This window comes from Bos grunniens, chromosome 20, assembly GCF_055505025.1.
Source record: "Bos grunniens cultivar Pamir isolate PY7600 chromosome 20, Bosgru_T2T1.0, whole genome shotgun sequence".
Taxonomy (NCBI): Eukaryota; Metazoa; Chordata; class Mammalia; order Artiodactyla; family Bovidae; genus Bos; species Bos grunniens.
Genome location: NC_141184.1, coordinates 36,428,340 through 36,453,995, shown reverse-complemented (window position 1 = coordinate 36,453,995; position 25,656 = coordinate 36,428,340). Strand labels below are relative to the sequence as shown.

Sequence of the window (25,656 nt, the reverse complement as noted above, 5' to 3'; positions counted from 1 at the left end):
TCTTCAGTGCTTAAGCTTCTGTATGGTCCAGCTCTCATGTCTGTGTACATGACTACGGGAAAAACCATAATTTTGACTATAGGGACCTTTAGCAGCCAAGTGATATCTGTACTTTTTAATGTGCTGTTTAGGTTTGTCATAGCTTTCCTTCCAAGGAGCAAGCGTCTTTTAATTTCATGGCTGCAGTCACCTTCCACGGTGGTTTTGGAGCCCAAGAAAATAAAATCTGTCACTGTTTGCACTTTTTCCCCTTCTGTTTGCTATGAAGTGATGGGACTGGATGCCATGATACTATTATTTTTAACGTTGGGTTTCAAGCCAGCTTTTCCATTCTCCTCTTTTACCCTCATCAAGAGTCTCTTTAGTTCCTCTTCAAACAATATGAAAGCACAATTTAGCCACTGTTGAAAGGATAGCCTTAATATCTGTTACTGTCCCTGGAGAATAGGCAGATAATTATGAGAAATACGTTTCACTGTAAACTGTTTTTAGTTACTTGTGATTTTCCATTTTCCAGCTGAGTGCACATTTTTCTCAGAAACATTTCTTTCAGTATAAATACATTTATATTAGGTAGCAGAAAATGAAACTCCTTTCTAAATAATTTCCAAATTCTGTGTGCTTTTAGGAAATCATAATAATAACTTAGACAAAAATTTTTTTTTCACCTTTCAAAACTGCTAATTCTAGCAAATGTTAAATGGTGAACAGTCATATATTTTGTGGTTTGAGAAGGGGGATAATTTTGAAATTACGTTTCACTGAATATATAGTTTTCTGCAAGGATATCTAGTAAGTGTGAAAAAGAAAATGCAGGGAAGGAGAACCAAGTACATACTTAGGTGAGAAACTAAGTCTTGACCAGATAAGATTTTTTATACTTTATTTTTAAGTTTCAAAGCATTTCATTTTATTAACATGATGTAGCAGAAGAGTGGAAACACTGCCTTTTTAGAAATGGAGTTAGTTTAAGAAACTAACATTTTCCCCATTTTAGAAGCACAATATTTTATGTTTTAATAACAGATTCTGAGTTTAATTTTTCTATTAAGTTTATAAATTAGAACATTTCCAAAATCTAAGTGATAACACGACGATAAGATGTCCTTTTAATTTTCTTTTTTATTAATATATGGTGCCATACAGTGACAATGATAGTAATCTAAAATATTTGTGAAATCTCAAATACTCCGTATTTCTAGTAATGCAGTTTTAAGTCTTTTTGTCTTTAAGTCTTTAAGTAATGCAGTCTTTTTGTGTGTTTGTTAATCCTTTGAAATGGGCAGTAATTCGTGTGTGTTTTTTGCTAGCTGTTCTAGAAAAATATAATAAATTCACTTATTCATTTTATGTGTTAATAGCCAAGAGTATGGTTCTCCAGATTCTTGATTCATACCATTTTTGCAGCTGGGGAAATGATAATGTTCAGTTATTCTGTTTTTAAATCCACCACCTCCCCCATGTAAATTTTTGTTTGTTTGTTTGTGTGTTTGTTTTTGCATTGCATATGTAAATAATTTTAATACAAAAGTAGACTCATATTTCAGTGGGCTCTGGACTTAGACTGGTTTGGTTTCATTTCTGGCTTTACCATTTAATAATAGCTTTGTGATGTTTGGAGGTCTTATTACCATCTCTAGTCTCAGTTGTCTTTATTACCAAAATATTACTTCTTTACTAGGATTGACATGATTAATAGTCAATAAATGCTACTTCTGTTACTATTTATGAATACTATACTGTATATATAATTCTTCTTAGATTATCTAAGTAATAGATAATCATTGTAAATATTTATAAAATACAGAAAAGCACAGAAAGAAAAATAAATCACCTATGATTGTACTTTCTTTTTTGGTGATAAAATGGTGATGTGTGGACGTCTTAAAAAAAAGTATATACCTTTTTTTAAGAAATGTATATTTTAAAGAATATTTTCCCTAACTCATTGATACATTATGCAGTTGTTGTTTGTGTTTCCAGTCTTCCCAGATGGGCCTTAGTGGTAAAGAAAGCACCTGTTAATGCAGGAGATGCAAGAGATGTGGGTTAGATCCCTGGGTTGGGAAGATCCCCTGGAGGAGGGCATGGCAGCCCCCTCCAGTATTCTTGCTTGGAAAATCCCACGGACAGAGGAGCCTGGTGGGATGCAGTCCACAGGGTCGCAAAGAGTTGGACACGACTGAAGCGACCCAGCGTGTTTTGTGTTTCAGTATTATGTAATATTAATACTGCTACATAGGTTTCTCCTTTATGAACATTTGTTTCTAGTTCCTTATTGTTGTAAGTCATGACATGAGGATCTTGTGCTTGAACCTGCTTTCAGTTCAGTCAGTTCAGTCGCATCTGACTCTTGACCCCAGGGACTGCAACACACCAAGCATCCCTGTCCATCACCAACTCCTGGACTTTGCTCAAACACATGTCATCGAGTTGGTGATGCCATCCAACATTCTCATCCTCTATCATCCCCTTCTCCTCCTGCCTTCAGTCTTTCCTAGCATCGTGGTCTTTTCCAATGACTCAGTTCTTTGCATCAGTTGGCCAAAGTATTGGAGTTTCAGCTTCAGCATCAGTCCTTCCAAGGAATATTTAGGACTGATTTCCTTTAGGATTGACTGGTTTATCTCCTTGCAGTCCAGGGGACTCTCAAGAGTCTTCTCCAACACTACAGTTCAAAAGCATCAATTCTTTGGCGCTCAGCTTTCTTTATGGTCCAACTCTAACATCCATACATGACTACTGGAAAAACCATAGCTTTGATGAGACCAACCTTTGTTGGCAAAATGATGTTTCTTCTTTTTAATATGCTGTCAAGATTTGTCATAGCTTTTCTTCCCAGGAGCAAGCGTCTTTTAATTTCATGGTGTCAGTCACCATCTGCAGTGATTTTGGAGCCCAAGAAAATAAAGTCTGTCACTGTTTCCATTGTTTCTGTGTCTGTTTGCCATGAAGTGATGGGACCAGATGCCATGATCTTTGTTTTTTGAACATTGAGTTTTAAGCCAGCTCTTTCCCTCTCCTCTTTTACTTTCATCAAGAGGCTCTTTAGTTCCTCTTTGCTTTCTGCCATAAGGATATTATCTGCATATCTGAGGTGATTGATATTTCTCCCAGCAATCTTGATTCCAGCTTGTGCTTCATCCAGCCTGGTATTTCGCATGATGTTCTCTGCATATAAGTTAAATAAGCAGGGTGATAATATACAGCCTTGACATACTCCTTTCCTGATTTGGAACCAGTTCATTGTTCTTTGTCCAGTTCTAACTGTTGCTTCTTGACCTGCATACAGATTTCTCAGAAGGCAGGTAAGGGGTCTGGTATTCTCATCTCTTGAAGAGTTTTCCACAGTGTGTTTGAAAGTTAAGGCTTTGGCATTGTCCGTAAGGCAGAAATAAATGTTTTTCTGGAACTCTGTTGCTTTTTCTGTGATCCAGCAGATGTTGGCAGTTTGATCACTGGTTCCTCTGCCTTTTCTAAATCCAGCTTAAACATCTGGAAGAACCTACTTTACTTTTTAAATTATTAGTAGAAATCATCAAAAGAAAGTCCTGATTTTGTTGCATTTTTCCAACTTAGTTGTCCATATGTGTTTAGTTTATAATTCCATCCGCAGTATGTTTTTTTATTTAGTATATTCATGTTGAAAAACAGTTTCTTGCCAGTTTGTTAAGCTCTATTTAAATAGCATTTTCCGGTGTATTTGATTCAGATTTTAGGAAATAGGATATATATTTATTTATCTTCAGTAAATTGTTTTGTGCATTCTCTTTGCCTCATTAATCTTTTTGCAATTTGTTTAGACTTTCACATGTTAAGCACCTGCCTGTATTACTTTACTGTGAGGGTGGGGTGTTATGAGCTGAATTGTGCTGCACGTTCCACCTCCAACCCCCCCACCAATTTGTTTGTTGAAATTCTAACTCCTAGTACCTCAGAATGTGTCTCTATTTGAAGCTTGGCCCATTAAAGAGGTAATTAAGATGAAATGAAATCCTATGGGTGGTCCCTAATCCAGCGTGATTGGTGAACAGATAAGATAAAGACACAGCATACATAGAGGAAAGATCATGTGCCGACACAGAGAAATGATAGCCATCTACCAGCCAAGGAGTGAGGCCCTAAGAACAAAAAACTCGTCAAGACACTTTGATATTGAACTTTTAGCCTCCAGAATCATGAGAAAGTAAATTTATTTGTATAAACCATCCAATTTGCTTATTTGTTACAGCAGCCCTAGCAAACTAATATAGGGCCTAAACCTTTTGCCAGTCATGTTTTTATAAATATTTTTGACTAATATATTATTTGCTAGTAATATTGACTTCCAGAAAAACATCTATTTCTGCTTTATTGACTATGCCAAAGCCTTTGACTGTGTGGATCACAATAAACTGTGGAAGATTCTAAAAGAGATGGGAATACCAGACCATATTACCGACCTCCTGAGAAATTGTAGGAGGCGCTAATGGTAAAGAATCTGCTTGCCAATGCAGGAGACGTAAGAGATACGGGTTCCATCCCCAGCTAGGGAAGATCCCCGGGAGAAGAAAATGGCAGCCCACTCCAGCATTCTTGCCTGGAAAATCCCATGGACAGAGGAGCCTGGCAGCCTACAGTCCATAGGGTTGTAAAGAGTCGGACATGATTGAAGTGACTTAGCATGCATTCATATAGCTTTTAAATAAACTGTCAAAACAGACTGGGTCAAAAACAAGGAGAGCCTGTGTGAAGGCAACAGGCAGTTACTCAGACTGTAAGTGGTGTAGGAACCAAGACTTCAGAGAAGAATCTTGTGGAAATGAGCTAACTTCTGCAACAATATTTACCTGGGAAGTACTGACTAATGTGAAATGTGGACAGGAAGGTAAAAATTCATACTCTAGTCCCAGGAGTACTATTGCTGAAAGATGGAGAAAACAGCACCAGAGCTTTTGATGGAGACCTGTGGAATCAAGTAAAGGAGATTCTTTCCTCAGTACATGTGTTGAATCCTGGGATGGGAAACTTAAAATCCTAAGTAGAAAACCTTTGAAAATCAAGGTGGAGCTCCTAACGTTTTTGTAAAGCAAAAATGAGATGTGTCATTCTCTTGAGATTCGTCTCATGAACAACAAGCTTTCAGTTGAAACCTGGGGGAAGGAGGGGATGAAAGGAAAAACCAGAGGTTGACTCAGTCTTACAAGGGCAGCAGCCTAATCAGGACTCGCCATTGTCCATTGGCCTCACAGAGAGCAGGGTGAATCCCTTGTGGAGAAAGATGTCATCAGGAATCTCTGCAAGTTTTTGTGTACAAAGATTATAGAATCCACCAAGATAGGACTGCATGACCAGAACAAAAGGAAAAACAAATAATGAAAACAGACTCAGAGATTATCTATATCATTCATATCCATTTAGATGATAAACACTTTAAACATTTAAAGTGTAGTTAATATATCAAGAACATAGAGTAAACTGGAGAAAATAGGTGAAAAATGATTTTTTATTATGATATTGGATGTGTACAAAGTAAATGGAAACACATTATGTCAAGTTAAAAACTCACTGGATAGGTACAATAGAGGATTAGACATATCAGAAGACAAGATAATAGAAAATACCCGGCTAAAGGACAGAACCCCATGAACAGTATGAAAAGGCAAAATGATAGGATACTGAAAGAGGAACTCCCCGGGTCAGTAGGGGCCAATATGCTACTGGAGATCAGTGGAGAAATAACTCCAGAAAGAATGAAGTGAAAGTGAAGTCACTCAGTCATGTCCAACTCTTTGCGACCCCATGGACTGTAGCCTATCAAGATGCTCCATCCATGGGATTTTCCAGGCAAGAGTGCTGGAGTGGATTGCCATTTCCTTCTCCAGGGAATCTTCCCAACCCAAGAATCGAACCTGGGTCTCCTGCATTGCAGGCAGATGCTTTACTGTCTGAGCCACCGCCAAAAGAATGAAGGGATGGAGCCAAAGGAACAACAATACCCAGTTGTGGGTGTGACTGGTGATAGAAGCAAGGTCCGATGCTGTAAAGAGCAATATTACATAGGAACTTGGAATGTTAGGTCCATGAATCAAGGCAAATTGGAAGTGGTCAAACAGGAGATGGCAGGAGTGAACATTGACATTCTAGGAAACAGCGAACTAAAATGGACTGGATTGGGTGAATTTAACTCAGATGACTATTATATGTACTACTGTGGGCAGGAATCCCTTAGAAGAAATGGAGTAGCCTCATGGTCAACAAAAGAGTCTGAAATGCAGTACTTGGATCCAATCTCAAAAACGACAGAATGATCTCTGTTCGTTTCCAAGGCAAACCATTCAATATCACAGTAATCCAAGCCTATGCCCCAACCAGTAATGCTGAAGAAGCTGAAGTTGAATGGTTCTATGAAGACCTACAAGACCTTTTAGAACTAACACCCAAAAAAGATGTCCTTTTCATTATAGGGGACTGGAATGCACAAGTAGGAAGTCAAGAAACACCTGGAGTAACAGGCAAATTTGGCCTTGGAATACAGAATGAGGAAGGGCACAGGCTAATAGAGTTTTGCCGAGAGAACTCACTGGTCATAGCAAACACTCTCTTCCAACAACACAAGAAGACTCTACACATGGACATCACCAGATGGTCAACACGGAAATGAGATTGATTATATTCTTTGCAGCCAAAGATGGAGAAGCTCTATTCAGTCAGCAAAAATAAGACTGGGAGCTGACTGTGGCTCAGATCATGAACTCCATATTGCTAAATTCACATTAAATTGAAGAAAATAGGGAAAACCAATAGACCATTCAGGTGTGACCTAAATCAAATCCATTATGATTATACAGTGGAAGTAAGAAATAGATTTAGGGGACTAGATCCGATAGACAGAGTGCCTGATGAACTATGGACGGAGATTCCTGACATTGTACAGGAGACAGGGATCAAGACCATCCCCATGGAAAAGAAATGGAAAAAAAGCAAAATGGCTGTCTGGGGAGGCCTTACAAATAGCTGTGAAGAGAAGAGACGTGAAAAGCAAAGGAGAAAAGGAAAGATATAAGCATCTGAATGCAGAGTTCCAAAGAATAGCAAGAAGAGATAAGAAAGCCTTCCTCAGCGATCATTGCAAAGAAATAGAGGCACACAACAGAATGGGAAAAACTAGAGATCTCTTCAGGAAAATCAGAGATACCAAGGGAACATTTCATGCAAAGATGGGCTTGATAAAGGACAGAAATGGTATGGACCTAACAGAAGGAGAAGATATTAAGAGGAGATGGCAAGAATACACAGAAGAACTGTACAAAAAAGATCTTCACGACCAAGATAATCACAATGGTGTGATCACTGACCTAGAGCCAGACATCCTGGAATGTGAAGTCAAGTGGGCCTTAGAAAGCATCACAACGAACAAAGCTAGTGTAGGTGATGGAATTCCAGTTGAGCTATTCCAAATCCTGAAAGATGATGCTGTGAAAGTGCTGCACTCAATATGCCAGCAAATTTGGAAAACTCAGCAGTGGCCACAGGACTGGAAAAGGTCAGTTTTCATTCCAATCCCAAAGAAAGGCAATGCCAAAGAACGCTCAAACTACCGCACAGTTGCACTCATCTCACACGCTAGTAAAGTAATGCTCAAAATTCTTCAAGCCAGGCTTCAGCAATATGTGAACCATGAACTTCCAGATGTTCAGGCTGGTTTTAGAAAAGGCAGAGGAACCAGAGATCAAATTGCCAACATCAGCTGGATCATGAAAAAAGCAAGAGAGTTCCAGAAAAACATCTATTTCTGCTTTATTGACTATGCCAAAGCCTTTGTGTGGATCACAATAAACTGGAAAATTCTGAAAGAGATGGGAACACCAGACCACCTGATCTGCCTCTTGAGAAACCTGTATGCAGGTCAGGAAGCAACAGTTAGAACGGGACATGGAACAATAGACTGGTTCCAAATAGAAAAAGGAGTACGTCAAGACTGTGTATTGTCACCCTGCTTATTTAACTTAGATGCAGAGTACATCATGAGAAACGTTGGGCTGGAAGAAGCACAAGCTGGAATCAAGATTGTCGGGAGAAATATCAATAACCTCAGATATGCAGATGATACCACTCTTACGGCAGAAAGTGAAGAGGAACTCAAAAGCCTCTTGATGAAAGTGAAAGAGGAGAGTGAAAAAGTTGGCTTAAAGCTCAGCATTCAGAAAACAAAGATCATGGCATCTGGTCCCATCACCTCATGGGAAATAGCTGGGAAAACGGTGGAAACAGTGTCAGACTTTATTTTTTTGGGCTCCAAAATCACTGCAGATGGTGATTGCAGCCATGAAATTAAGAGACACTTACTCCTTGGAAGGAAAGTTACGACCAACCTAGACAGCATATTGAAAAGCAGAGACATTACTTTGCCAACAGATCTCCGTCTAGTCAAGGCTATGGTTTTTCCAGTGGTCATGTATGGATGTGAGAGTTGGACTGTGATTAAAGCTGAGCACCAAAGAATTGATGCTTTTGAACTGTGGTGTTGGAGAAGACTCTTGAGAGTCCCTTGGACTGCAAGGAGATCCAACCAGTCCATTCTGAAGGAGATCAGCCCTGGGATTTCTTTGGAAGGAATGATGCTAAAGCTGAAACTCCAGTACTTTGGCCACCTCATGAGAAGAGTTGACTCATTGGAAAAGACTCTGATGCTGGGAGGGAATGGGGGCAAGAGGAGAAGGGGACAACAGAGGATGAGATGGCTGGATGGCATCACTGACTCGATGGACGTGAGTCTGAGTGAACTCCGGGAGTTGGTGATGGACAGGGAGGCCTGGCGTGCTGTGATTCATGGGATCGCAAAGAGTCAGACACAACTGAGCGACTGAACTGAACTGATCAACCTAGGGATTTGGAAATTTATGTTTTCCCTAAGCAGGGATACAGATAAAACCACACTTGAACAGTTAGAATGAGAAAATCAAAAGATAGAGAACAATACCTTGCATGGAGTCTGAAAAAAAAGAATATGACCTTCTTAGGAGCCAGTAATAAGACTGATATCAGACTTCTTAACAAAGAATGGAATCCATCTTGAATTGTTTTGAATTCATTACCAGCAACCTTGACTATAAAACAAATGAAGACACCAGTAAAACAGATCAACAACAATGACTGAGGGAGAAGAGAGAATACCCCATAAAGGTATCACTGACGTGAAGAATAATGGAAATGTTGTGCATTTGAGAGTAAATATAAATTGGTAATTGAACTAACTAAAAACAGTTGTAACTTTATAGGGCTTAAAAGATAGGTAGAAAAAGCAAAAACATAGGGAAAGGTGAGATGAATAAATGGAAATGAAGTGTTTAAAGAGTGTTTTTATTGAGGACATGGTAAACTAGTAATTTCTGTTAGACTGTAGTAATTTCAAAAACTGCATGTTGTAATCTCAGTGGTAACCGCTGAAAGAATAGTTTTAAAAGCAGTAGAAGTATGAAGGGGGGAAAGAATAATAAAAAATAATTGTTTAGTTTTCAAACAGAGTCATGAAATCTAGAACTGTCAAGTCGGAAAAACAATTAGGTGATAGACATAAATATTCATATTTTGAAAGTCAAATCATATATTTTTCAAAATTTTATTAAAGACAAAGATCTTATTTTCCTTTCTGAAAAAGTAATGTGTGTAAGTAGGCAAAAACATAATGCATTTTTGTATACTTATTTTGTTTTTTTGACAGCTGCTTTGTGATATTGGCCACAGTGAAGAAAAACTGGGTTTTAACTATGAGGATATCATAATTTGGTAAGTTCAGTTCCCTTCTTCATATCTTCTGAATTTTTAGTAATTTCAGTTTTAGTAATTTTAAACTAAAAATAGGTTACTGTAACACCTTGTATTGATTTTATATAAACAGTTGTGTGAATGTTAGAAAAATTTAGGATCTCCAACATTTTTAACATTTTCAACTGTTATCCTATTGTAATTTTCAAATACATATAATCAAAACTAATGTTGAAAAGTACCTGGACTTCTACAGTCTTAACTTCTAAATTAAACACAGTAAAAGTTCTCATGTTATTCCGAAGAGCAAGAAGAACCTGTATAAATCTCTACATCTCACCTAAGACAACATGTGCTTATTGCAAACCTTATTTGCTCAAGCCTACCAAGAAAACCATCTTTTTGGTATGCTTAGGAATTAAAATTGGTATAAATAGTCTCTTCCTACTGTCATTATAAAGCATTTTTATTTATTGGCTTAAACCAGTGATTCTTTGAAAGCAGTGAAACAGGTAGGTGAATGGAGAGTGATAGATTGTAGAGGCATATGTGATACAGCCTTAAAAAGGCATGTATAATTTCCCTTTATTTTTATAAAGTACAGAAGGTAGGGATATACCAAAGAGGCACAAATTAAAAAACAACATTAGTGAAGTACCATGGCTTACAGTGAATAATTTTTATATGTTTAAAATGATGAGTATCTTTGCTTATTTCAGCTGAGGTATTTGATACCACAATTTTGTGTGTATTTGAAACTCATGTAGCATGACTTTTTGTTTTCATATAGCTTGCGGTTAGCTTTATTGAATGAAGCAAAAGAAGTGCGGGCAGCAGGGCTTCGAGCTCTTCGGTATCTCATCCAAGACTCCAGTATTCTGCAGAAGGTGCTAAAATTGAAAGTGGACTATTTAATAGCTAGGTAATTTTCTTAGAGCCCTCTGTTTTTATATATTTTTAAAATCATATATTAAGTTTTAGCATACCTATCATAAAGTATAGAGATTTTTAGTGTAAAACCTGTAATTTTTACAGGTAGATACAACCAAGTACCCTATTATCCCAAATAAGATATGAAACATTTTCAGTATCCCAATCAAGTTCTCTTGTGTCCCCCAATCAGTAGTAAACATGGCTCTGACTGTTCTCATTTTAGACTAGATTTTCTTATTTTTGAGTATCATATATTGGAAGTATATATTACTCTTTTCTTTCCTTAATGTTATCTGTGAGATTTATCCACGTTGATTTAAAAAAAAATTCCATGTAGTATTTCATGTTATAAATAGAGTATAATTGATTCTGTTGATTTTTTTTTTTCTTGGTTGTTTTCAGTGTTTGACTATTTTGAATAAAGTTGACCTGAACTTTATTGCACAAGTTGTTGGTGGATATTGTGCGCTCATTTCTTTTAGGTACATATGTAGGAGTGGAATTGCTGGGTGATAAATTTTTATGTATATTTAACTTAAGTAATAAGTTCCGTGGTAGCTCAGACAGTAAAGCATCTGCCTACAAAGTGGGAAACCTGGTTCGCTCCCTGGGTCAGGAAGATCCTCTGGAGAAGGCAGTGGCACTCCACTCCAGTACTGTTGCCTGGAAAATCCCATGGATGGAGGAGCCTGGTAGGCTACAGTCCATGGGGTTGCAAAGAGTCGGACATGACTGAGCAACTTCACTTTCACTGCCGTGCAGTTTTCCAAAGTGGTTGTACTGATTTCCATTCCTATCAGAAATACTTGGTGTTCCAGTCTCTCCATATTCTTACCAGCATTTACTATTTTCAGTTTCTAATTATACCTTTTTTGCTATGGTTTTCATTGTGAGTTTCATTGTGCTTTTAATTTCCATTTCCCTTTCATTTGCCTGTTGACTGTTTGTGTATCCTATTTGTTTTTTGCTCATTTGTAAATTGGATTGTCTTATCTTTTTGTGTAGGAGTTCTTGATGTCTTCTGGATATGATTCCTTTAGAGTATACTAATTGAGAATGTCCTCTCCTAGTCAGTTTACTTTATCTTCTTACTCTTCTTAATTAATAAAATCCAATATAGCAGTCTTTTATTTTATGGTTAATGAGTTTGGTCTTTGGAAGAGAGGTCTCTTTGATCTCTTCTGAAGGGTTTATTCCTTATATGTTGAAATAATTGTCAGGTCATGATTCATTTTTATCAATATCCAATAAATATTAGAGGCATTTAGTGAAAAGATTTTCCTTTTGTGTTCTAAATTAGTTTCATTTTTGTTGTAAGTCAGGTAATTGATAAGTATGGATCTATTTTTGCTTTCCCTATATTCTTTATTTGGCCTGTTTGTTCTAGCTCTGTTTTCTACCAGTTTTAAGTGTCTGTAGCTTGACAGTAAGTTATTTGTTAGTGTAAGTCCTCCTTAAGTAAAGAAGTTTTTGGGTTATTTTCAGTTCTGTATTTCCATATGAATTTTAGAATCAACTTGTCCATTTCCATCAGACTTTCCTAGGTACTAATAGTAATTGCATTGAAGCTCTGGATTAATTTGGGGTGAATTAACATTTTAATATCAAATCTTCTCAGTTTATTTATTTGGAACTTTAAATTCTCTCAACATTTTGTAGTTTTCTAGCAGAGGTCTTGCACATATTTGTTAGGTTTATCCTAAGGCATTTATTCGGGGAAGGCAATGGCACCCTACTCCAGTACTCTTGCCTGGAAAATCCCATGGACGGAGGAGCCTGGTGGGCTGCAGTCCATGGGGTCGCTAAGAGTCGGACATGACTAAGCGACTTCACTTTCACTTTTCACTTTCATGCGTTGGAGGACGAAATGGCAACCCACTCCAGAATTCTTGCCTGGAGAATCCCAGGGACGGGGGGAGCCTGGTGGGCTGCCGTCTGTGGGGTCGCACAGAGTCGGACACGACTGAAGCGACTTAGCAGCAGCAGTAGCAGCAGCAAGGCATTTATTACATGATAGTGTTAATGTAATTTAAATTTTTTTTTCATAGTTCTCTCTGCTAACATATAGAAAAATAATTGTAGGGTTTTCTTTTTGTATATTCTTATCTCAGTGATCTTGCTAAATTCATTTTTAAATTTTAATTGTTTTTAAGTTTATTTTATTAGAGTTTCTATGTACATTAGTATTAGTTGCAATTGATGACCATTTTATTTCTTTCTTTCCAATTCTTATGTTTTTCTTTTCCTCCTTATTGCTCTGGTTAGAATATTGCACTGACTAGAAATGGTAGTTGGATAACTGTTTTGCTCCTGAACTCGTTGAAATTGTTCGGCTTTTGCCATTGTTTATGATACTTTTTGTAGATTTTTGGTGGATTTCTTTATGTTTCTTGTTTGTATTCCTGAGGTAAACACCATTTGCTCATTATGTCTTTTTATTTTATTTTTAATTGTACTTGATTTGCTAATAGTTTGTGGAAAAATGTTTGCAATTATGCTTATGAGAGGTATTGGCCTATTTTTTCCATTTTTCTGATCTTGTTTGATCTTGGTATCAAGAGTATGTTTATAAAACAACTTTTGAAATATTTCTCTCTTTATATTCTCTGGAAGAATTTTTATAAAAACTCATCTAATATACTGTTTTTTACCGTACATGATCAGTAGAATTCACCAGTGGATCTTTCTGGGCCTGTGGGTTTTTTTTTTTAAGGCAGTTTTAATATTATAAAGTCAGTTTTTTTGTTTGTTTGTTTACTGGCATGATACTATTCACATTTTCTACTTCCTCTGTCAGTTCTTTATATATTTTGAAGCTTTGTTATTGCATTCATATTTAGAATTTCTCATTGGGCTAATTGTTTTATACTTAGAAAAATGTGTCTATTTCTAGTAATACTTCTTTTATGAGTGTTCTTGTTATCTGATACTAAGATAGCTATACTGACTTTCTATTTCTTTTATTTAGGATTTGCACAATATATCCTTTTTTGTCCTTTCACTTTATTTTTCTTTTTCTTAAAAATTTAAGTTTCTCTCCTGTTAACATCATACATATTTTTTAAAAATCTAGTTTGACCATTTTTGTCTTTTGATTGGTGTATTTAGACTATGTCTAGTGGTTTTTATATGCAGCGTCTATGGGCTTTATCTAATGTAATTATATATATATATATATGTTTATGAATTTGTCATCTTGCTATTGTTTTTCATATATACTTGTCTTTGCTATCTTGCTGTTCATATTCTGCTTGCCACATTTATTTTTTGGTCTTTCATGTGTCCTTTTTTGCTTCTTTGGGAAAAAATCAAGATTTTTTTTTCCCTCGTCTATTAATGTATTGGTTTTAAAGCCTTTTCTTCTTTAGCAGTTACCCTAGAGATTACATTTATCCTTGGTATATTAAGGTTTGCCACTTTTATTACAGCCAGAACCTCTTACAGTTTGACCATATTACCTCCCCTCTTGTCTTTTGTCATGTTACATTTTTATTTCTATATATATTTGTAAACCCACAGGATAGTCCTGTTAATTGTATTAAATTGGAACTCTTGATCTTTACCTATGTTATTTACTCATTCCAATATTCTTCCTTCTTGCATTTCTACACTTCTATCTTGGGTCACTGTCTTGAATTCCCATTACTGTTTTCTTGTAGTATAGGTATACTGGAGTTGAAATCTTTCATATTTTGTCTGTAAATCCTCTATTTACCTTCCCACTTGAAGGCTATTTTTTTTTGATCAGTTACTTTTTTTCAGTGCTTTAAGTTACTGTGTTCTGGATTTTGTTTCTAAGTAAGTAGTTTCTCTTGTTGCTTCTTGTAAGTGGTAATGTCTTTTTCTCCTTTGGCTACTTTAAAGACTTGTCTGTTACTTTTCTCTCCTATGCCCTGATACTCCAGCTATACAGTGTTGAATCTTTACACTGTGCCACATGTCTGTGATGCCCTTACTGTAACATTATTTTCGTATTTGGTGTTGTTAACCTTTGTGCTTTCTACTAATCTGTTTTTTTTTTTTTTTCTTCCATTGTGTTAGTAAATCAGTCTCTTGAATTTTGAATTTCAGTTACTGTATTTTTGTGATTTATATATTACTTAAACATTCTAGATCTCTGCTTTATTTATTTTCTTGGACATAATAGTCATAGTTATTTATAGATCTCTTACAACAGTTCCAATATGTGAATCACTTGAGTTTTGTTTCTGTTGTCATTTTCTTGGATTTTGGCTACTTGACCTCTTTTTTTTTTTGTCTTAAAGCATATTTCATATTATTACGTGATAGGATGTGAACATTGTATATTAAAAATTTTTGGCTCTTGGATCATGTTATTTGTAGACTTATGCTTTATTCTGGAGTGTTGATTTATTACACTGATTCTGTTAAAATTTGTTTTTTCCCTTGCCTTGGCTAGGAAGTGTCTATTGAGAATCTCAAGTGAAAATGTGAATGTTTAGCAGAACCACTTCATCTTGATCAGCCTCAAGCCCTAACATGTTTCTTACAGTATTATATACCTGCTAAAATTTCTACTCAGTTATCTGGCTGCTCAGCTGTAGCTTTTTGCTTGGTTTTTTGGACTTTAACCCTGCATTTGCACAACATAGAAATAGGCAAATGTCTTGGAAAGAAGATTGCATGCAGATTCTTGCTTACTCTTCTATTTTCGTTTCTCTGAGATTTTTTTCCCCCTGAAGTCTCAGCCACTTTGGCTGTGCCAGTTCAGTCTCTACACAGTACAGCAAGATTTTTGTTTTTTTTTTAGGACTCTATTCACTTAAAACTGGAAATTGACAGGTGTCCCCAGATACAAAACCCGAGTGAATATGGAGCTTGTGCTTTTTTCCAGGGATTATTATCCATTGCCTTTTCACAGTTGCTTTATAAAGTAACATATTTAACCTTTATAGTTATCATTGGCAGGAGGATTGTTCAGATCTTTTGTGGCCAGAAATAGAATCCTGTGTCTATTTACTTTTTGATAAAATTGTTTTAGATTAATTATATTCAGATAGCAGAAATGCTTTTTGTTTTTTTTTTTTTTATTTTTTTTTTTAGAAATGCTTTATGAATAGCAAGTTATCTATTTATCAATAGGTAAAATATTGATTAGAATAGTGAACTGTCTAAACATAAGTAAGAATGAATTATTCTGCCACATAAACCAAAGCTCTTTAGAAATTGAATAATGAACTTTACAGAGAAATGTCAGTTAAGTCATATTTGAGCATTAATTTTTGAAGTACATTCACATTTCAAATTATATTTTAGTAAAATAGAGTTGTTATGACTAATGTAAGACTTTTAACATAGTCATGCAAAATTTAGGCTGTGGTTAAAATCACAATTAAACTAAAACTAGGTTTGAAATGCTTTTCCTTCACAATTTTTAAAAAATATCTGTGAACTTTTATCAAAGATAGGTGAATATCTTTTTCAGTAGATTTCTGATATTTTGCTTTATAAATAGTTTATTATTTCCGTATAGATGTATGTAATTCTGTAAATTACTTCCTATATTCTTTCTTGGAGTTTTAAATGAAATAGTTTCGATTTATAATAAGTATTTATAACTGGAAATATTAAATATCTGCTGGTACTGAAAAATTACATATATTAACATTTAAAAATACTGTATTGACATGAACATTGGTCTGTCTGATCATGGTATTATACAAAAATTTGTTTAATAAGATTTTTATCAATAATTAAATATTTTATATATTCTTTAGGTGCATTGACATACAGCAGAGCAACGAGGTAGAGAGGACACAAGCACTTCGATTAGTCAGAAAGGTAAGCTCCATGTCTGAGAGTAAAAGCAGATTTATGGCTTTCATGTTATGCATTTTACAGTTTCAGATTTAGACTGTCTTGTGAAATCTATTAAAATTTAAAGACTGAATTCTCATTAAACATTTTTATTTTGTTGAAATGATAGGCATTAAGTAGGTCCATTAAACTTCAAGGTAAGCATAGATATTTTGTGTAATTATTTTATGTGATTGGGTATAGCTGGGACAGTATTTTTAATAAAATCTCCATTGTAAAGAATATTTCTTCCTTTATTAGACATATAAAGAAATTACTGCTTTGATACATTATTGGAGAAAGAGGATTACTTGTGTGGCACCCCCATTTTGTCTTAATTATATACTTGGGGTTAATTCTGTTTAAATGAATGTCAAAGGTCACCAGCTGGTTGTTTTGAAGATGAATTTGGATACATCAGTAGACAATTGCAATAAACAATTCAGGCCATTGTACAGAATAAAAGGTCAAAATCTAAACTCTGCAAAAGAAGATGTTGAGGATAATCCATAATGCTTCTAATGATAGGCTTTCCAAGAGTTTTTCTTTAAATTGTTAATGTGATGCCCTAATGGCAGAGGAATAGACTAAATTAAGAGTTAATTTGGTTAGGGTATGGCTCATGTAAGAATTTTATCATCTTTCATTCTGAAGTATCATGTTTCATCTTAAAAATTTGTAAGACTCACGCAGTATATGTTTGTTTTAATGTAAAAATATCTAAAATTAGCAGTTAACATTTTTTAGCTCTTCTCCTCTTTCCCTACTTTTGAATTCAGCACATGTTCCATAATTGCAGAATGTTGAGTTTGTGCATTAACTTGACCCCCTCTTTCCTTTTCCTTCCAGTTGTCCAGCTTATGGTTAGTAATAGTACCCACAAGTGAGCATAGTAAGGAAGAAGCAAATGGATGAATTGTCTTCAAAGAAACTTGTAGTTCTAGTTAAGAGTGATATTGGAGATAGATTAAAAAAATGTTTGTTATAGGGTAAAAATTGCTATGTGGGCATCATGATTTGACTCTTCATATTTAAATTTAAAAATTAGATTTATGTTTCCTTACTCATACAATCTTTCCTACTGCAGTAATTTTGAGAATTCAAGATAAAAAAACAAAATATGTTTCTGAAAAACCTAGAAATAACTCTTTGGTTATTTGAGTTATATATATGTCAGTATTTACTTACTAGGAATTTAAAGTGAGAAATTTAAAGATATATTAACATATTAAAAATTCATTATAAGTAAACAAAAATAACATTTTTATAAAAATAACTTTTTCAAAAAGAAAATTTATGACTAGAGTGGCATTATTTTAGATTTATACAAATTTCTGTAGCGTTTGTCCTGATAAAAGATAGCTGGATTGTCATATTTGCTTCTATATCCAATCTCTTGTGATTTCACATGCATTGAAGCCTCTGGAAAAATTCCATATGTACTTGTGAGAGTAAAAAAGACAAATAATATCTTTGAATTACTATGAAAATAGTTTTGACTTTGCAGAATCTCTGAAAATATTCTAGGGACTGTCAGTTTTCTGTACCACAATTTGAGAGTTGCTGCCTTAGAAATAGCATTCAGGTGGAAAAACAAACCCAAATGGATTCAATTCAGCTTCTTTGAATTCTTCTTTGAATTCTTTAGTGAATACACTAAATATTTTCTTTCAGTTTTGTTCAATGTTTTATGTAAGTTACCATTTAATTTGTAAGTAGCCCAATAAAAATAAGCAGACCCTTGAAGCAATTTAGTAATGCCATAACAAAAATATAATTTTGTTATCTTTTAAAGAACAGAGTAATTTGAGGCAGGTATCATTTGTGGATCCAAGGGCAAGAAAAATTGCTTGTACCTGGTGGTAAAAACAGGCTCAAATCAAGAGTTGTGTCGTAGAGCTCCTTGGTTTAGCTAAAAGCAGTTAGTTTAAAAGGGAAAGCATGCTTGCGAATCAACAGTGGCCTCTAATGGCCAGAGGAACTATAATTTCACTAATACTTTTTAACAATCAAAGCATGTATTTCTTTTTTGCAGCAACATCTTGACAACTGAGTTAGTAGAAATTAATGTTAATAATATAATTGCTAGGTCAACTGTGGGTTTTTTGTATGCATTTAGAACAGTTTTTAAATTTTCAATGAAAGTATTAATGTTTTATAGAGCTTCCCAGGTGGCTTAGTGGTAAAGAATCTGCTTGCCAGTGCCAGAGACTTGCGTTCAGTCCTCGGGTCAGGAAGATCCCTGGAGAAGGAAATGACAACCCACCCCAGTATTCTTGCCTGGGAAATCCCATGGACAGAGGAACCTGTCAGGCTACAGTCCATGGGGTCACAGAGAGTCAGACATGATTTAGTGACTAACCAACAATTAATCTTTTATATTTTAAAGGAAAAGCAAAAATACCTGTTGCTTTTGGATAACTTGCTTTATGAATAATTCAGAATACTCATGTTACTTTTTATTCTTTTTCACCTGTTTCATTCTTTTAGGGAATTTTTTTGTTTGCTTGTTTTTTTTCAATGTGTTTAATTTTTTTTTTCTCTCTCTCTAATCCAGGTAATCCTTCCTGATTCTTACCGCTCTCATTTTCTATTATTATTTTCCCACTGAGCAGCCCTTGCTACTCTTTATCCAATTTAAATTCTTCTTGGTGGTGGGTTAGTCGCTAAGTCCTATCTGACTCTTGTGAATCCATGGACTGTACTCTGCCAGGTGACTCTGTCCATGGGGATTTCCCAGGCAAGAATACTATTGGAGAAGGAAATGGCAACTCACTCCAGTGTTCTTGCCTGAAGAATCCCAGGGACGGCGGAGTCTGGTGGGCTGCCATCTGTGGGGTTGCACGGAGTCGGACACGACTGAAGCGACTTAGCAGCAGCAGCAGCAGGCAAGAATACTGGAGTGGGTTACCATTTCCTTCTCTAGGGATCTTCCTGACCCAAGGATCAAAGCCAGGTCTCCTGCATTGATGGAGGTCTCCTGCATTGCAGGGGGATTCTTTACCAACTGAACTACGAGGGAAGCTCTTACTTCCTGCCTAATTAGGCTATTATTCATACATCATTTCTTTATTCATGCAGTATAAATTTACTGGGCTTCCCTTGTGGCTCAGCTGGTAAAGAATCTGCCTGCAGTGCGGGACACCTGGGTTTGATTCCTGGGGTGGGAAGATCCCCTAGAGAAGGGAAAGGCTACCCATTCCAGTTTTCTGGCCTGGAGAATTCCATGGACTGTATAGTCCATGGGGTCGCAAAGAGTCGGACATGACTGAGCGACTTTCATGTTCAACATTCATGAATTTAATATATCTCACATTTTTTTTTAATAGTTGAAAGGGATTGAGTTAAAGGAATCACTTGCCCTTGATACACAGCAGGATATTGGTTAAACCAGAGTGAAAAACCCAGTTCTCCAAATTTCCAAACCTGCACTGGCTCATGAATCCTTTTGGTATTAAGCACAACCTGCTTTTCTTGACATTCAGAGCTCACTTTTTGGCCAACCAGTTACTATGACCTATCTCATTATTCCATTAGCTTTAGACAAGCTGCCTTTCACCACTGCTATGATCATTGCTTGTGTCCTACTCTTTTCATTTCCACCACTTTCTACATTAGATTCATCTTACAGTCTTAGCTGAAATTTTAAATATTTACCCTAGAAAAGTAGACTTCTCTGGTGGCTCAGATGGTAAAGTGTCTGCCTGCAATGCGGGAGACCTGGGTTCCATCCCAGGGTCGGGAACATACCCTGGAGGAAGAAATGGCAGCCCATTCCACTATATTTGCCTGGAAAATCCCATGGACAGAGGAGCCTGGTTGGCTACTGTCCGTGGGGTCGCAAAGAGCCAGACACGACTGAACAACTTCACTATCTATCTATCTAGAAAAGTCAGTGTTTCTGTAATTTCTTTTATAACAGTTATACAAATTTATTACATACTTATGATCTTATATTTGTTGCATATATATATCTGTTCTATCAAGAGATGATTAAACTTTTATTTCAACAGATTTAAATTGAATGACTTTTCCCTCACTGATTGCTCATTGATTTGTAAGAAAAACATCCTCCAATTTACACAGAGTTTCTTTGCACATATTTTTCCTGGAAAATAAGAATGGTTTCATCTGTAAAAACTTTTAAATTACAGATACCCATTTTATAGCACTACACTTGAGATTCATAGATTAGAATTTAATACTTGAAATTCTAGAAATCATCAGATCATATGCATCCTCATTTACAAATGAGAAAACTAAGGCATTGAGAGGACTGATTTTCCAAGGTGACAGTTTATTAATGTTTGATTTGGCCCTGAAAGCCAGTTGGCCACCTCTTTTTAGAATATGTTGCATATGTCTTAATAGTCCTTATAAGTGTAATAATAGATCAGTAAGTATTAAAATACAAATAGTCATAGGATATGAGAATTTTCTCACCCAGAAAGATCAGTTTCTTATACCTTTTTCCTTTCTTCTCCTTTCTTCTCCATTTTTAATTAATGAAGGATACTATTTAGAAGGAAATGTGGAAGATTTTATAGATTTTAAAATTATTGGATACTTATATATTTTATGTCATGGAGCAGTATTCTGTACTTTCATATGAACCTTGTCATACATTTACATGTACTCTACCCAACATAGATCTTTCCTTTGAATCTCTAAAGGACCTAACTGGATATCAATTAAGTTATATTGTATCCTCTAATTGTGTCATGATACAAGTCTTATTTTTCAGAAGAATTCTGAATATAGTTATATCTAGGAAAGGTTGATTATCCCCAATATTTATTACCACCCAAACTGAAGAAAACATTTTCATCTACTCCCACTCTAAGGACCTGTTATTTTGAAATACTTCATCTAACAAATAGTCTTTTATTTATTAAACAGTAATAGCTACATAATTTTTCCTTGTTTTCCAAATGGAAGATATATGTTATCTGTTTTCAGTATTCCAAATGTTATTGCCAATTAAACTTTTCATTTAAAGTGAGATTCAACAAAAGTTTTTATCACCAGGGGTATAATGTTTCCAGCACAGTTTTTGAAATATTAGAAATAGATTATGGAGGGATTCCTGCCTACTCTGAAATAGCAAATAATCATGAGTGAGCTCCCCATGACCGGGATCTAAGGGTGGCCTCTAAGAGCTGAGAGCAGTCACCACAACAATCCGAAAGAAAATGAGGACTTAAAAAAAAAATAGATTATGGATTATTAAACTTTGGCTTTCAGTATATCAACTAATGATAGTTAGAGATGGGGGATTATTATGTTTCATTTTACTGCAGTCAAAGTAAGAAAGAATGAGGGCCCAAATCAGAGTTTGAAAGTGGAAAGAATTGGGTTAATGAGGTAAATTGATAGGATGGAGTGGTGACTATATATGAAGAAAGGGTCAGGAATGTAATAATATAGAAGTATGTTGACAGCTATTGTCACCACTGGTTTAGTTTGTCTGGTTACTGAAACGTTGTTTAAAATAGAATTAAGCTTTTTTTTTTTGCCTTTTCATTCTATTCATGAGGAGCCTGGCATGTTGCAATTCATAGGGTCACAAAGAGTCAGACAAGACTTAGCGACTGAAAAACAACAAGAGCTCCTCTTATCCTCTAGAATAAGCTCCTATTCTGGAGGAATTTAGAGTCTCTGAAAGATTATATCTTGTTAGTCAACTAATTTATAGTCTGGACTATTATGGGAAAAAAGTCAACACTGTTTTCCATGGTAATGATTAACATTTATTGTATCAAATATCTGTTGTATTAGCCCTTTGACATGTTCATATGAAGCAGAAGATTAAAATTGATGCCTTGGTCTTAAAAATATTTTGTGGTCTTAAACACCTCTGTCTGAACAAGATAGGTTTTGAAAATGTATTAGGAAATAATTTCTTTTTCTAATTTCTCCGTTACAGATGATTACTGTGAATGCTTCCTTGTTTCCTAGCTCTGTGGCCAACTCATTAATAGCAGTTGGAAATGATGGACTTCAAGAAAGAGACAGAATGGTTCGAGCATGCATTGCCATTATCTGTGAACTAGGTCAGAATTATTCTTTGAGTAATAAAAATACAGTATTTTAGAAAGAATATATAACACTTTTAATGTGAATTATTTAGGTGTTGGTTAAAAATAAGAATATGAAAAAGTAGGACATTCCTGATAGGGAAGTAGTGGACTTGCTGTTTAAACAGATTATTTCAAAGAGACATTTAAATTCTACAGATTTTAAAAGTTACTCATCATGAAATTTAAGATAAAGGAATTGTCCAAATTCCAGTAATTAGAATAGAATCTCTTAAAGTGTGATTCTCAGACATTAGTTAACCACACTATGCATCTTGATGTGAATGAAAAACAATTCCCTATGTATTAAAAAAAGAATTCTAAATACAGGATTAAAGAGTTAAATGTGGAAAATATGAGGAGAAAAATGGATGACTTTTTTCTGATTTTAAGGAAAGGGAGTTTTGAATTATCGAAAGAAATCAAACATTTCATCAGCTGTAGATTTTATTATAAGGAGGTAAGAAAACATGCCATGCCAGAACAAAGAAAAAATAAATATAACAAATATGATAGGTAAAGAACTTATTTATATACAGATCAGTAGGAAAAATAAGTAATTCTCAAAGAAATGCATGGCTAATCAAAGTATTTTAAAGTTTAAAAGTTAAATCTCCCATATAACCAATTAAATATAATTTTAAATGACAAGAGAAGATCATATTTTTCCCCACTGAAATGGTATAGGTTACATTCACTCTAGATAAAATAAATAAATTAATAACAAAATTTAAAGGAACAGAAGAGCCAATCCTTTCATTGAGAGTCTAAAATGTACTGTCCACAATACCTGTTGGTTTAAAGAGAAAGTCAGAAATTTGATCAAGAAAATTTTTAAAAATCATGAAGATTTGACTACCTATCAATAAGTGGAATTCCTGGAAAGTCATATACTCAAGTTAACTTTTCATTAGAAGATACTTTTATAATTATGCAAAACATAGTGAAAATAGTGAGTGAACCCAAGAAATAGAAACGGAGGAAAAAAAGTCAATTTTAAGATAAGCAAGAGGAAAGCAATAATAATTTTCAGTCTTAGTGAACAAGATAATTTAATCTGTGTTAATTGGAGGAAGAAAATGATAGACACTATTGTTTTAGATACACAGATTGTTTGAAAAATGCAAAGGTCAGAGAAAGAAAAGGTTAATAGGATAAGGAAGAGAATGTAATAGGAATTTTGAAAAGTATGAGATGAACTTTTTATATAATTGAAAATCTTATTGAAACGAATAGATTTTAATTTCCAGTTGACTCAAAGCAGAACACATGATGGATCACAAACCATTGAAGTACTTGATGAATTAACTGCCTCCAAAAAAGACTCATTCACTTCTGTCTTAAAATGTTGTTTCAAAGAACAAATAATTCTCATATACTGTAATCAAATTGAGAGCATTAAAAATGTGTAAATTTAGCAATTTTTTAAATGATAGTAACATTTTAAATATATAAACACACACATACCTACATAAAGTGAAATAATTAAGATGCTACTATGAGAACATTTTTGAAAAATAATAAATGGAGGGGAAGGGTTTTTTTTTTCACATGTATTTAAAAAATCTTAAGCTAGGTTATTAAAGAAAAAATGAAAAAGAGTCAATAGTGGCTTACCCTTACACATAGAAAACTTCAGAAAGCATGCTGGGATAATTGAATAAACACTTGAAAAAAATTGAGTTTATCAATATTAAACCAGAGTCTATTTCCTGAGAGATTTAAACTGAAATGTTCACCATGAATTCAGTTAAAGCACACATGTGTGTGTGCGTGCATACAAAGAGAATGCCTGATCTTTGAAGTAAGGGAGGAATTTCTGAGCTTAAAATCTAAAGTTAAATTAGAAATCAGCTAAAAGATTTGAAACAGATAAAGGGCTAATCTTTCCCCTATATAAAGAACTCCTGGCAGTTGACAGGAAAAAACTTTTCAGTAAAACATGGACAAAGGATATGAAAAACCAATTCAGAAGACACTAAGAAAAAAAATTTTTGTCCATGTTTTACTGAATAGTAGAAACTTTTTTCAGTCAGAAAGCTCAGTTTTAAAATAAAATCCCAGATTTCTGATTATTTTTTAATTATTCCCTATGTAATATGTTAAGTTTTTCTTCTTTATTTTAGCACTTCAGAATCCAGAGGTGGTTGCCCTTCGAGGTGGACTGAACACCATCTTGAAAAATGTGATTGATTGCCAATTAAGTCGAATAAATGAGGCTCTCATTACTACAATTTTGCACCTTCTTAATCATCCAAAGACCCGACAGTATGTACGAGCTGATGTCGAATTAGAGGTAGGATCTTTAATATTCTCTTGTAATTTTAAAATATGACTTTAAATACATACTCTTACTTTGAAATTTTATTTGAAATTTTGAAGTTAATAGATGCAGCACAGCATTAATTATTAAACCTAAATTAACTAATAAGTTTGGCTTATTCCAGCAATATTTTATCACTCATTCAATTTGGATTGAATTGAAAGAATTCTCAAGAATATTTCATCAACATGTGAAGTTTATTCGTTTCTTTATTATCTGTGAAAACTTGATTGAGCAAATTTGAGCACAATTAAGGTTTCATAGACATTTACCTGGAGAAGGAAATGGCAACCCACTCCAGTGTTCTTGCCTGGAGAATCCCAGGGATGGCAGAGCCTGGTGGGCTGCCGTCTATGGGGTCGCACAGAGTCGGACACGACTGAAGCGACTTAGCAGCAGCAGCAGCAGACATTTACCTGTTTATTTAAGAAGACAACTTCTTTTTAAGGACTGCAGTGTGTTAATTGTATGGGAATAGCTTCTGCTAGTTATGTACTATTTATTTATTAAACCATGCTAAAATTTTCTGAACTTGGGAGCACTTGTTGGCAACTAATGGCCATATAGAATTGAAAAAAATAGAATAAATATCTTTTTAAAAACACACTGTTGTTTTTCTGTTTTTACTAATTCAGTGTTGTTTTTTCAGTTAGTCTAAAATAGTAAGGCTATTTTTGTATAATAAACTGTGTAGTAGAGTTTGGAATAAAATTATCCCAAGCTGTGTTCTTTCTTTCTCTCCCCCTGTCATTTTTGGCC

The 25,656-nt window shown here is 34.8% G+C and overlaps 1 protein-coding gene across 11 annotated transcripts in view; it reads left to right on the top strand.

The window, feature by feature from the left end:
* The window catches only part of RICTOR (RPTOR independent companion of MTOR complex 2), a 138,954-nt gene that overhangs the window by 51,415 nt on the left and 61,883 nt on the right, over nt 1-25,656 (top strand). For 9 of the 11 annotated variants that reach the window (XM_086361496.1, XM_086361495.1, XM_086361494.1 and 6 more), the window contains 5 exons: nt 9,704-9,768; nt 10,538-10,669; nt 16,419-16,482; nt 22,424-22,550; nt 24,701-24,870. In XM_086361496.1, coding sequence (XP_086217622.1) covers nt 9,704-9,768; nt 10,538-10,669; nt 16,419-16,482; nt 22,424-22,550; nt 24,701-24,870 — 558 coding nt within the window. The remainder of the gene's footprint in view (nt 1-9,703; nt 9,769-10,537; nt 10,670-16,418; nt 16,483-22,423; nt 22,551-24,700; nt 24,871-25,656) is intronic. The other 2 variants (XM_086361504.1, XM_086361503.1) reach the window with 1 other exon arrangement.